This window comes from Montipora capricornis, chromosome 2 (assembly GCF_036669925.1).
Source record: "Montipora capricornis isolate CH-2021 chromosome 2, ASM3666992v2, whole genome shotgun sequence".
In the NCBI taxonomy this organism is placed as follows: Eukaryota; Metazoa; Cnidaria; class Anthozoa; order Scleractinia; family Acroporidae; genus Montipora; species Montipora capricornis.
This window is the reverse complement of record NC_090884.1, coordinates 1,972,537-1,985,805: the sequence shown is the minus strand read 5'-3', so window position 1 is coordinate 1,985,805 and position 13,269 is coordinate 1,972,537. Positions and strand designations below refer to the sequence as shown.

Here is a 13,269-nt window from a genome sequence, read left to right as displayed (position 1 = left end):
CCTTCCCTTTAAATCGTTTTCCCTCTACCTCTCCTTTTATTAACTCCTACAGTGTAGTAGTTTCTCACCAATTTATGAATGTTGTCTAGCTACTGAGAATATGACAGCTTTTTTTTCACTGACCTTTCTGGTTTCTAATATTATTGTTGTGGTGTTTAAGTCTTTTTTCAAAGGACATATTTGAAGGTGCTGAAGGAAACTTGCTAAAAATCTTTGAAAAGAACAGATCTGTTGTGCACAGGATTAAGGAGCTGCCACTGGATGAGCCAAGGCCAAAAGAAAGGTTAGATGAGAGACTTGTTGCTTGTTTACTTTTCGTAAATCAGTGCCCTCAACCATTAAATTCGTCAAAAGATTGGTTTAACCCCGTCTGAAACAGCATTCTGTATCTTGAAGAAACCTAGGAGAACGAGTCTATTTGGCAATAATTATCAACATCTCCAACTAGTGAAGCTTTCAAGTTTTCTTTGATCTCTTGTGGCGTGGGAGGCGTGGTAATTGATACGTATTTGCATAATTATTATTATAATATACGGTATCGATATATTATCATTAAGTGTAATCTTTATTCATTTTTTCCAGACTTAAGCGCTTTCTTGTGTATTTTTTGTACCTGCAAGACGTTTTGTACAAACATGAGAGGTAAGTAATGTCAGGAATATTCTTGTTATAATTTTGTCTTTGTAACTTGGGTTGTAGTCAAGGTTAGCAGTTTGTGAGTAAGTCCTCTATTTTTCAAAGAAAAGGACTGTTCTTCTAGCACTGGAGCACTAATTGGGGACACTGTAAACTGAAATCAACAAATTAACGCAGTTCAATTCAAATGTTGGTTTTTGAGGAGAGGAGAAAACCGAAGTACCCAGAGAAAAACCTCCTTGGAGCAGAGTAGAGAACCAACAAACTCAACCCACAGATGACGCCGGTCCACTTTTCCAGTCCCGCCACTTCCAAATCCATACTTAGCTGACAACTTAATTGTTTGTCACAGTGCTAATACCCACTGAAAAGATCTATCCACTTCTTGAACAATAGAGCGCATTTATGCAGGCTAACACATTCACTTTATATCTTTGTGATCTCCTCTGAAGAGAGATGACGCATCAAAGGAAAAATGAAATAAGCCTTGTATAACGAATTTAATGGCTTTTTCGGCCATTAACCGTTGTTCGTAGCACGTAAAGGCGCTTTCAGCTTTTGTGAAATTCGTTTTGACACTTAACTGATAAGCTTTATAACTGATTTAACTGATTACCTTTATGATTGTTTTAGCTCTCCTGAAATCAGTTATGAAGATACTGGCCACTTGTGTCAATCCGTATTACAAGACTTTAGAAGTGTACTGTCTGTAGACCCGTGTGCCTCCAGTACCCACCCACCAGATTTACAAAATGGTCTGACACTTCGCCATGAGAATGGGCAACAAGACTCAGACTCCGTACATGACAGCCATGGCGTCATCAGTGGCTCGCTTATGGTGAAACTGGTCGTCATGACAATTGCTATCGTCACAAGATTGCAGGGAAAGGGTAAGTGTGGGCCTTGTTAGCAAACAGCAAATTCTGTACAAGTTGTCGAAACATTTGCGAGTTTTACATAGAGTGATTCAAGGAGACAAACACAGAGTGGGTGAGCTGCTGTGGTGAAAAAAAGAATACCGTTTCAATCCGTGTTGAGTTATCTCAATTCCTTCCTTTCTATAAAGAAGCAGAGTTTCATTTATTAGCTCTGATCGATCTTAATTTTCTTTTCTTTACAGGTTCCCAAGAATGCTCCATGGCAATTGCTTTTACCTTATCCTTTCTGTCTTTTCTAATTCAAAAATGCATTTCCTCATTTGAAAACTTTTCTCCAAATGAACAGTCGCACCTCGATAAACCAGTGACAAATGGACTGCAAAACAACGCTCAAGTGCTCAATGGTTTTAACGTAGGAATGTCGATAAACGAGCATTCAGTTACTGCATTCAATGCAAGTGACGATTCCTTGGAAACAAAGAAATCTAAACGAGCGCTGCAGCATCGGAGACGAAGACGTAGACGAAGAAATGTCGATTACAGCTTCGACAGCTACAGTGGTAGCTGCAGCGAATCCGAGGAGTCTGGGGAAGATGCCTCCGATGATAGTGATTTGAGCGAAGGGGGAGGGGAGGGTGAAGTGAATGATAGGATGAGTGACGAAAGCGATGATGTCTACGTGGAAAGTGAATCAGATGATGAAAATGGCAATACGGGCACCTTTGTTAAGACTGTGTTTTCTGTCCCGCATGCAAAACGACCTGAAAGTGACATCTTGGCGAAATCAGCGGATAAACTAGCTGGCTCGTATATGGGCTTTGTTAAGCAAGGATCAAAAGCAGGTGTTTTCGGGCAGAATGGACTCTCTGTTGGGAAGTTGTTCAGGCCGGATCTAATTAGTGATGTGAGCGATGCTGAAACTGGTAAGAGCAACGTCTTAGCCTGTACGGGAGGCGATTTTGTCGGATTCGTTGGGGAGCGCGATATGGCGCGCGCGTGTGGCAAAGGCCTAAGGGAAGTGGGGAAGGGGAAATCGGCCTCTCCTCATTCCCCTTGCGCTTTGTTACTCGTGGTCGCCAATTCGTACTCGAGCCTGGAATTATAATAATCATCGAGAGTTCATTAGATAAGAGTGTTTATCAATTTGTTGGTCTAGATCTTGCCTTAGCACAGTCACAAATGGACTTATTTTTCATTTAAATACACTTTACGCGTGAAAACAAACAAATGGCCGCCACTTTAACCGATCAGAAGAAGCCATGTCGCGCGTGACTGCTTCTGGTGTCTTTTTGGGGACATGACAATTAATTTTCGCGGGAACAGGTATTCGAAGAATAAGAAGAAGACTCATTTGTGACTGTGCTGGAGATCCCACCCATTGTATAAGAACATTCTTATCTGAATTAGTAATTAACTCTTGCAATCATATAATATCATCTGGCTTTGCATATACTATTGCCATTATTTCAAAACACTGACATTCTGAAATGAATCTGATGCTGATTGTTTCGCTGACAAACCGCTTCCCCCAAGTTCTGGACTACTAGGTCACCAGTTGCAGAAAACACAATCTTCAAACAAAACAATTTATCGATTTATCCTAAACCTTGCAGTACACCTGTAGTAACACTCATTAAGATAGCTAACAATAAAGGGCTGTTACTTGGTACTGATTTATTGAAAGAAGTGCTCTCACATCGTGGATTACAAGCTGTAAGATATCGATGCACACTCAATTTTTTTAGCTTTCCCTATACTTACAAAACAAATACAACTATGGAAACTACTCCAGTAACTTTAAAAAGACACAAACGTAGACGTATTTGACACTTGAGTTTATTACAAGACACCGCGGCGTTAAAAAGTAGAGCGTGTATCCTGGACATTGCAACCACTAGTTTGATCTGTATACATGACTTTAACTGCTTTGTTATTATGTACGCAGAGTCATCGGTGGCGTCCCGAACTGAAATCCTGCGTGAATGTGTGGAGTCCAATCTACTAAGAGCCGTAGCCGGTCAAAAGTTCCTGCCCGCCATCAAAGTCATGACTGACTGGCTCCGAATGAACGGAGAATTGCTCATGACTTGTGTCGAGGTATGACTTTTTCATCCAGGTCAGACACTGAGGTCTACTAAGCGGAACAGCAATCCTTGGGGTTTTTCTTGTTTTTTACTGTTAAAATTCGTCAGAGATTCAGTGCACGGAGAAACGCACCTTTTAGTTCACCTCTGCACAAACCTACGACCAACGTTCATTGTGGTTCAGACTAGCTTGTAAACTTAATGCAGTATAATCTCATAACTGCGAAGCAGTCAGTAAAAATGTAATAGAGTCTTACCCTGTTTTGCAGTGGTACGCTAAAAAATCTTTAAAATTATTTATTTTTTATTTTGTACTTGGCCGAATTTCGCACTGATCCTTTGCCCTCCTTTTGGACAGTTTTTCCTGTACTGAATAACCGTGAGATTTTTGGTCTCTTAGAGCTTAAGTACCCTGTTGTCAAGATTGGCCACGCTTCTGAACAAGTTTCCGTCAGCACAGCAGATGATATCAGCAGGTTTGTGAAGACAGCATTGTCTGTACTCTTAATTTCGTCGCTCGGAACTTATCCGGAAACCTTCGGGCAATCTTCGGCGGCCATGTATTAGTGCGTTCGAAGACATCATTGCTATATTATTTTATTTTTTATTCATATATTTTAGTCACCCCCATACATGTACAATGCAAATAATTATACTTACAGAATAAGCACTAAGATATAATAACATATTGAAGCAGTGACAAGGAAGCCCAAAGAAGCTGAAAGCTTTTGCGAGTAGGCTTCCCTGGACTAAAATTTAATGACGGCTGGTACCAAGTCGCTAGTCTTGCGTTTTCGTGTTTTTGGTAGTTCCCATGCCTAGACGTCCAACCTGGCAAAGCGTTCTTGACGAGACACTTGACGAGAATTGGGTTCAATCGCGTGGATTACCGGAGGACATGTCACTGTTAGGATTCACACCTCTGAGCACAATACACAACAGACTCGACAGAAAGTGGAACAGATTTACAAGAGATTGTCAGTACCTTGAGGTAAGCGCAAGTAGGGCGTTTCCACTATAAAGAGAACCTGCTCTCCTATTATAGAATAACTTTCAGTAAACCGGCGGAAATAACGTTTGCAATCAAATTTGTTGATTTTTTTTTTCAAAGAAAGTGTTCTCGAAAAAAATGAATAAGTCAACCGATTAAGTCACAATTATTCAAGATGGCGACGCTTGTGAAATTTATGTGATGACCTGTTTTTTTTGTTCATAATGCCCTTGGATGCTGGGCTCCTGGGAAGAAAAACAGCCCTAACCCATGCGCCCCTCGGCCAAGGGCATTCCGAGATATGGAAACGAGTCGTAGGCAAAATTTGAAAACAAAAATAGTGGATTCTGAAATTCGTTTATTTCGGATACGAGCGCTGTAAACAAGTTTGAACACAACACTTCCTTTTTTTTGACTGGGTATTTTTTTAGTTCACTTTAACCTTTTCTTGGATATGTTATCTCTCGATGGTGTTTGTAAGTTCTTGCAAAGAAAACTAACATTGAATTGGGAATATTTTGTGACGAGTGCAGGAACTAGACCCTCTGGCAGTAAATGTATACATGCTGTGGATTTTTTTGAGTGTATTAAATCTCTTTCTCTCCCAGGCCGCGGTTCGAGTTCAGTGCTTAAAACGTTTTGGAATGAAGCTGGCGTCTATTGGGGTAATACTCCTTGTGTATGATTTTTTTTATCAAAGTCTGTATGAAATCAGTGCCAATGTGTACTTTGTTGATGTACTAATTTACTTCACAGGAACTAAGTTCGTTTATGTGGGACCAAAAATCGCATCAGTTTATCGGGCCTCAACAGATGTCAGAACGAGGAATACTACGGGCTGCTGAAAAACACCAGACACCATCTCCAGCGGTAACAGCATATTTGATTCTTAACCCTTTCACTCCCAAGAGTAACACTTATAGATTTTACTCTGTCTAACGCCAGACGATTTTACTCGTCAATGGGGAACCCCACAGGAGTGAAAGGGTTAATTAAATAATAGAATTGGCTTTAATATGCGGTTACATAGGGGCATTGTATTTCGTTTTACGAAACGTTTCTGTGAGCAACAAGAAGGAAAAAAGAAGTTAATCTTAGAGAACAAATGTTTAATGGTGCTGCATGGAGTTCGCTCAGTGTAAGCGGGCAAAGAAATAAGATAATCAGTGAAGCAGGCGCTTCCATCTTGTTTCTCTGCGCAATGCAAAAAATTAAATCAGATTTCTCCTAGTCCAATTTTGTTCTCGCCATTAATTTCCGCGAGCCTTAGAATTGCGCTCCCACTGTGCAGGCAAGAAACTGAGAAAACGGTGGAGCCGATACAATGGTATTCTTTAGAATTTGCGAAAATGGGTCACTGGCTAACCAAGCTTTTAAATGACTTGTTTCTTTTTGTTTTTGTTCCTGCTGCAGCATGGAAATTACGACCGTCGCTCACGAGTTATGAAAGCTATGGCCCAGCAGCTGCTACAGGTAATCTCTTTTTAATTTTCCGTAAAAAAATGACGTCTGTTTGAAACCTTGTATTGGACACGTTTTTGGAACATCTCATGTCTTGCTTTCATCCCGAAAATGAAGACATTTGCGCGAAAATCTTTTAAGCTCGAAATACTTGTGTACTCAGATTTAGATGATTTAGGACTTATGCTCGCCTGATAGAAATAACTGGATGTGGCTTTTTGAAGCGCCCCGGCCCATTCTCCGCTCGTTAATTTGCCTCACGCACCAAAATACCACCAGCTGCGCAGGCTAGAGCGGTTTTCAATTGAGTGTCGAAAGTAATTAGCTAATTGCTTTGGTTTTGCATTACTTCACTCAGTGATTTGTTCAAAGTTTTCGCGCCACTTTTTCAACCAATCAGAAGTGAAACCAAAACCAATCATGGCTCACGCATGCACATTTTCCCGCACTTTGTGTCGGCTACTTGTAATTACTTCAAGTTTTGATTGGTTTACTGGATTGTCTCCGTCCTTTTTGATTGGCCAAAGTAATTACTTTGGTTTTGCTTTTACGACACTCATTTGAAAACCGCTCTAATTCGTCTTTTAAAACAAATGCACTCTCAAGGTGGGAATTGCTTCGTTTATTTCAGAGTGAAGTGGCTGAGCTAGAGAGCAATCTTAAAACAGCTCTTTCAGGCGGTAGTACTGTGTACGTTGTTCCAGATTCCGTAGCACTGTGTACTCAGCTTCATCTTCTTAGGAGACTGGTAACTGCAGAAAGGATGGTTATCATAATTCCCATTCAAGGTACTCTATACTGGTAATAAACCGTTAATGTTGCCTGTGCCCTTTCGGAAAACGGCCACGGGATGCACGAAAAGATGGAACTGCGGCATCAAAAGCTGCTTTTAGACTTGACTCGAATGTACTAAAATAACACACAATGAAGAACCAAGAATGGGTCTTAGTCCATCGCCAATGCAGAACATTTAATTGAAGCTTAGATTTTGATATGTGAAGTTGTCAAACTGCACTGAGATCAATCCTTTGACTAACTGCGTTTTATTGGCAGCCAAACGGGCATACTTTCTTCTTCCGGCCATGGATGATTTTAAGTGATTTTGAATTTGAAATCATTGGGGAACAAAAATTATTTCTGGCGTTGCCCATAATTTTTAAATGATACAGAAAAACTTATGGAGGATTTCTACTGATCGAGGAATTTGGCTCCTAGTAATATCGGCGCTTGATGAGCTGAAGAAGTACGACGGTGGAGCAAGAGAGGCAACCAAGTTTTTAGAGCAAGAATTGAAGAGAGGAAATAGGTAAAAATTTCAGTTAATTTGAGTTATATATGCGAGCGACACCACACGGTTGTTTGAGGCCCCGTCCACCCTAAGGCGTTTTCAAAAGTATCCGTTTTCGGTGTCATCGAAAACGCATCGATCGAGCCGCTTCCACTCTACCGTTTCCGCAGCGTATTCAACTGTCTGCTCTAAAATGCTTGAAAGCGCTGATTGCCGTAGGTTAAACAATGTGCACATGCTCTTCTCAGAAGCGACTAGAGACAGCGCGTCACCCAAGTCAAAATCAACGGAGCAAAACGTTCCAATGCACGCAAAGTTGACCATTTGTTGGTTTGTAGCACTGATATACACTGTTTAAGCCTACGCACTTGTTCAAGAATGGTTAGCTTTTATAAAATGTTTGTTTTTCTTCATGTTTTTTCAAGCATGATGTAAGTCACCCGTCATGTAATTTTCATGAAATTTTGAGGGAACAAGTCGCGGGTGACGCGCTGTCTCTAGTTACAGGCATGTAATCTTCTCGACCTTCGATATGGTGTTCCTGCGCCACACTACAAATGGGGAGATCTTGAAAGAGCCAATGCCCTCATAACACATTTTCTTCTTCTATGAAAAACCAAGATAACTTTAAATTAGCAAGACTAAACTCCAACAAGCTACCAAATTCGCTTACAGCAACAGGTAAAGCATGTTTCATCCGCCATGTTTCATTTCCAAAGGATACAATGCCTGGGTACAACACACGTGGTGCGGATGACGTCAGCGTTTTCATTTCGATACCTTTTAATTTTACTGGCCACACTAATGCTGATTTGCATGAGTTTTCGTTTGAATCCACTTTCAAGAACGTTTTCAAATCGTTTTCGATGAAAACGCTCGTCGTTTTGGTGTGGACAGAAGGCCTAAACGCATCGAGATGTGTGCGTTTTAAAACGAAATCGCATTAGTGTGGACAGGGCGTGAGTATATTGCGGTCGGCAATTTGTGACATGTAATTTCATATTGTGCGAAGAAGTCGCCGGTCGCTCTTTTACCTGTGTAAAATTGACAGTTGGTAAAATATCAATTTGGCTGGCCGTGAAAGAATGTAGGGAGCTAAGAAACGCCCGTTTTTCTTTTCACCCTCTTCTCCCTGAATGTCCCCTAACCCTCCCTTAGCCTTTTATTTCCGTGCCAAGTTTCTCTTAACCAATTACCTCTCACGTGACTGCTTTTTGTATGTAGATGGATCAGAGCCCAGAAAGAAGACGAGACAGTAGATGCAGGCCAAAGAGGAGGACGATACGAAGATGTAGCTATATGGTAAGTGAGTAGTAAGTCCACACTCAGCAACCTCATGTTTGTTCTGGTCAATTCAAAAATTATAACAATTCCGCTTTTGCATTCAGGCGTTTCATTCAGATCATAAACTGTTGCCGTTACTTTGTGAACAAGAGTGGCAAAGGTCTGGTCACTTTGCTGACGGGAGAGACCTCCTACGAGGGTCCAAGAAAGGGCAAGAAAAAGGGCTTGGCCTCCAATGGAACACAAGCCACTCCAGAGGCGGTGGAACTCGCTCGAACCTGCGGAGTCAGTGTGGAATCACTTCGCGCGTTTTGCGCACGGTTTTTTCAGCAGTCAAAGTCGGTTACTTGAGGCTATAAGGAGGACGTCCAGATGATCTGGTGATGATGAAGATATTAAGGGTAATGTACCCTGAAAAAAAGGAGCTGTGAATCCCAGCAGTACCAACTAGACCTGATACGGTCTAAGATAGAGGAATGACCACAGGAGTCCCATTTAACATCGAGATGTAACATAACAACCACAAGAGCATTCGCTTAAAAGACAGCTTGACGGGAATGGCAACATCTTTTGCAGTAAAACCTCTCGGAGTCTGTGGCAAGTTGGACTTGGATTGCTTTGTCTTGAATTTTCATATTTTGACTGTGCTAAGTGAACCTTTCTTTCACGTTTGACCAAGCAGGCATTTTCTGTTATAGAGTAACAATCCTATTGCCTCCTCGATTATTGTTTTAGACTTAATCGCCATATCCTCAGTTTTATTTTCATTTAACTTGTAGCAATTATGCTTGTACCAAAAAGACGGTCCGCGGTGATCAGTAATTTTTCCTCTCTACCCCACTCGGTATCTGCAGTCTGTTTTTGAGGGGTGAGGAGTAGTGATGAAAGTGGAAAGTGTAAGGTATTGTACACCTTTCTTTGCAGTGTGCACTATAAATCAGGCTATATATCAATATAGTGTAGAAAAATCATAAGATTACCTTTCATGTCGTTGAAACTATGAAGGACCTCGTCCTCTTCAGGTTTCATTAACACTTGAAATGTTTATCGCATGCATCACTTTTAAGGTGAAGAAGTGGAGTTATTAAAGCCTGGGTTACCCAAATGTGTTTTGCTTGCTATTTGAAATTATTAAGATCCCCGAACACCAGTGTTGGAATCAGGATTTGCTCAAATTTGAGTAATTATGTGTCCCTTCAAGGGGCCAGAAGTTTTGAGTGGACGTAAATGTTGTTAACCCTTTTATTCCCACGATCGAAACGTTAATTCTCCAAACTAGTAACATGGATTTCTTTCTTTTGTACTCATGAGAATTTGGTTTTTATATCAAGATCACACCTCTTAATAATGGTAATAGGATTGATTGGAGTCTAATTTGGCCTGTAATCATACGAGTGATTAAAATAGTCGGACGACCGCGTAGTGGGAGTCCGATTTGTTTAATCACGAGTACCTGGATAGAATTGGACGACACAAAGTCCTGTTTACCGATTGATCATAACCATTACTATGTCTGAGAGAACAAAATTAATGCATTCTTTTTCCGTTGTCTAATGTTACAAATTTGCCCCTTTTGGAAAATCCCCAGTTTGGTAGGGTAAGTGGCTGTTGCTATGGTTATTGTGATAAATTCTGTGATTGGTGGATTAAGCTGAGTGTACTTAATATGATTGGCTGGTGCAACTGTCAGATTTCAGGTATCTGATTAGAGTGAAAATCTAATTAGTGAAAAATAAAGTAGTTAATGCACCAATCAAATTTGAGAAAATTGTAATGGGTAAGCTGATGACAGTCTTCAATCTCAATACCTGTCTGAATGACATTTCACTGAAATTGTGAGGAGAAATTACGTACCGATCACTCCAAGGAGTTAGGGTTTTAACCCTCCCTCCCTCTCGCCCCAAAAGGGATTCCTCATTGAAGAAAAAAATCGTCTAGCTTTACGTAGATTGAGTTGAATCTACATGTGGCCCTTTTTATTTGAGTAGGCGTAGATGAAGAATACAAATGCCGACGGTTCACCAGGCACACACGGAAACTAGGATAGCATTGATGAAATTCAGTCAAGTTTTCCTCAAGAAAAACCTCATCCCGCCTTCTTTCAGATTGAGTTCTTCGCAGCCAACTTTTATACTTCACATGAACGAAGGCAGTTCACACTCACTTATTTACAACCAATTCAGGGGGCCACGGAGTACGTTTGAAAGTGGAAAGAGGGGGGGAGAGGTGGGCTAGGTTTTGGTATGGATCACGGAAGTGTGAAGGGAGGGGTCTCGTTCTCAGGGTTTTTCACCGTCGAGAGTGGGACGGGAGGGAGGAAGCATCCTACTCTCGGCGGTGAAAAGCCCTGGGAACGAGGTTGGGAGAAAACAACACAGTAGGAAAAATGTAGGGGAGCTATATCAGACCCTCCCTCTCAGCGGCGCGGCCCCAATGTGGCTAATTTAATTTCCATCCTCCTCTTTAATTGAGTTATTCTACGTGCCCTATTGTACAACTCTCTTCCATGACTACGGAATTTCTTTCGTTTAGTTGGCGCATTACTATCAAACCGCCACTCTGTATTTACAAAATCGCGCTTCATCGACCACTCGAGGAGGCTCGAAAGGGTTTTCCACTGGTAAAAGTGGGTTTCAAGAAGAAAATGATTGCAATACTATCGGTCCTTTTAGTAGGCAAACGTGTTGATAGTGTCTGTGAGTCCCCAACTGTTGCCATGATAACGTTATAGCTCCAAAATTCAGTTTTTTTACATTCGGTACCCAAATGTTTTTTTCAAATTTCGAAAACCCCAAAAATCTTCCTACCTCATACTTAGTATGAGATAAAATGATCTAGTAGAAATTGCGCTATTTCTGAAAACGCTGTTGGAAGACGAAAAAAATTCCGCCAGATAATTTTTTTGGAGAATGAGAGGAAACAACTTAACTTGTATACAAAAATTGTTTCTTCGCATTCGTATTAAAAATAATGGAAAAAATGGAAAACTTGTAATGAGAACGCCTGATCGCAGTTTACACTTGGAGTGGAGGCCCTCCCCTGAAAATGGAGACGAATGGTCTGTCCCCAGCAAAGCCTGAAATAGGGTGGCATCCAGACGATACCTTCCCACTCGTTTTTCGCGACACAATTTGGATGCGGAGCGCAACCATATTAAGAAGTCTGAAAAGCATATGCTCTATCGTCACTGTTGTTGCGTACGTGCACTGCTGGTTTTTGCTTGGTGGAATAACCTGACGCTTTTCATCGTTTTTGTTTTTTGTCATTCAATGTATTGTTGTGTTTCTTTTGCTTTTTCTGTTCTGCGTTTCACAATAGGCTCACAGCGAGGTTGGGCCTCGCCGCTTGAAAGCTTTGGCGTGGAATGGTCAGTCGTGGCTTCCTCAAAATCATTTCAAAAATAAACGAGAGGTATACATGTCGTAATTTGAACCAAAGTGTGCTCTGATTATCCTAACTGAGCTAAGATCCCCCGCTTTATCAGTCACGTGTGTGGTCGCACGGTTTTCACTGTCGCAATGGTTTGCGGGTTTTTTTCTTTACTAGGATTAGACTCCTTTTGGTAGCTGTGGAAGAAGGATTTTAAATTGTTGACATTCTAGCTAGATTAATCGTAAAGCGATTTGTCAAGATCGGTAAACTTTTACTTACTATTTTAAAATACTCGTTTGTCCTTGCGTTTCAAGTAATACTATTGGTAGAAATATTTGTGCTGACAATCGCTGTAAAACCTCGATGACGGGTTAACTAAAAACTTACATAAGTTTTTGCGGCGCATTAGTACATGATCAACCACACTACTTCACCCAGGGAAAAAGAGGTAATGTTTATTTAGCTCAAATTCTTTTCGTGCCCCGCCGGTTAGGAAACGATTTCAAAGATAATTTTTGGCACTTGGGTTTTATAGTATTTTGGAGTGCCCAATTGAAATTCAGATGAAAGCGGCTGAGACAGGAAATTGGAAAACTACCAGACATCGTTTTAAGTGGGATACTGGATATTCAATACTTGCTTGTTTCAAGCTGTGTAAACGATTACTGGTAAAATTTAAGCTGAACTTAATCTTGGAAAAAATAAAATAGCGCGAATATTAAAGAGACTGGTCCCTCGTGAAATGCACGAGTTCTATATCTTTCAGTGAGTGCCACCCGCGAATCAATCTGTCAAAAAACAGCAATTGTTTGTAAAAAAAACTGGTTAAGGATTAAATTAGGTAATATGAATAAACCAGACACTTTGAATTCAATATTGAATCTGTACAATGCGATTAGCGTTTAGAAGTTTCCTTTTAAAAATCTCAACGATTCATGGGCATTAATTGGATCAAGTTGAGCAATATAGCTTCAAATCATTGGATTTGAAATTCCTGGCTCGGATAAACAAATAAGGCAAGTTGAAAAAGGAGTCATCTCACTTGTCGATCGAGTTACCGTTCAAGCTTTGTATAGCTTTGTCACATTTGCTTTGCGCTGAAGGCTTGCCACCTTATGAAAACATTCCGCAAAGATTCAAGCAATTTCAAATACAGCTCGAGTGCCAATAATAATCCATAGCACGCACGGGAATTTGCGTAATCCTTTAAACCACCTGTGAAACCAAATTACCACAAGGTGATATCTGTGGGAAGGGCGTGTTGGCGGGGAAGAG

The 13,269-nt window shown here is 40.8% G+C and overlaps 2 protein-coding genes across 2 annotated transcripts in view; one reads left to right on the top strand and one right to left on the bottom strand.

The window, feature by feature from the left end:
* Positions 1–1,382, bottom strand: part of LOC138038391 (peptidyl-glycine alpha-amidating monooxygenase B-like) — a 45,426-nt gene extending 44,044 nt beyond the window's left edge. The window contains exon 1 of the mRNA XM_068884219.1: positions 1,253–1,382. The gene's annotated coding sequence lies outside the window, so the exon portion shown is untranslated. The remainder of the gene's footprint in view (positions 1–1,252) is intronic.
* Positions 1–9,727, top strand: part of LOC138038390 (nonsense-mediated mRNA decay factor SMG5-like) — a 22,668-nt gene extending 12,941 nt beyond the window's left edge. Inside the window, exons 8-21 of the mRNA XM_068884216.1 lie at positions 161–283; positions 583–642; positions 1,270–1,526; positions 1,757–2,437; positions 3,460–3,611; positions 3,999–4,074; positions 4,408–4,589; positions 5,198–5,254; positions 5,346–5,459; positions 6,003–6,062; positions 6,682–6,838; positions 7,266–7,356; positions 8,563–8,640; positions 8,727–9,727. Of these exons, the coding sequence (XP_068740317.1) occupies positions 161–283; positions 583–642; positions 1,270–1,526; positions 1,757–2,437; positions 3,460–3,611; positions 3,999–4,074; positions 4,408–4,589; positions 5,198–5,254; positions 5,346–5,459; positions 6,003–6,062; positions 6,682–6,838; positions 7,266–7,356; positions 8,563–8,640; positions 8,727–8,973 (2,335 nt within the window). The 3' untranslated portion in view covers positions 8,974–9,727. The remainder of the gene's footprint in view (positions 1–160; positions 284–582; positions 643–1,269; positions 1,527–1,756; positions 2,438–3,459; positions 3,612–3,998; positions 4,075–4,407; positions 4,590–5,197; positions 5,255–5,345; positions 5,460–6,002; positions 6,063–6,681; positions 6,839–7,265; positions 7,357–8,562; positions 8,641–8,726) is intronic.
* Positions 9,728–13,269: the final 3,542 nt, after the last annotated feature.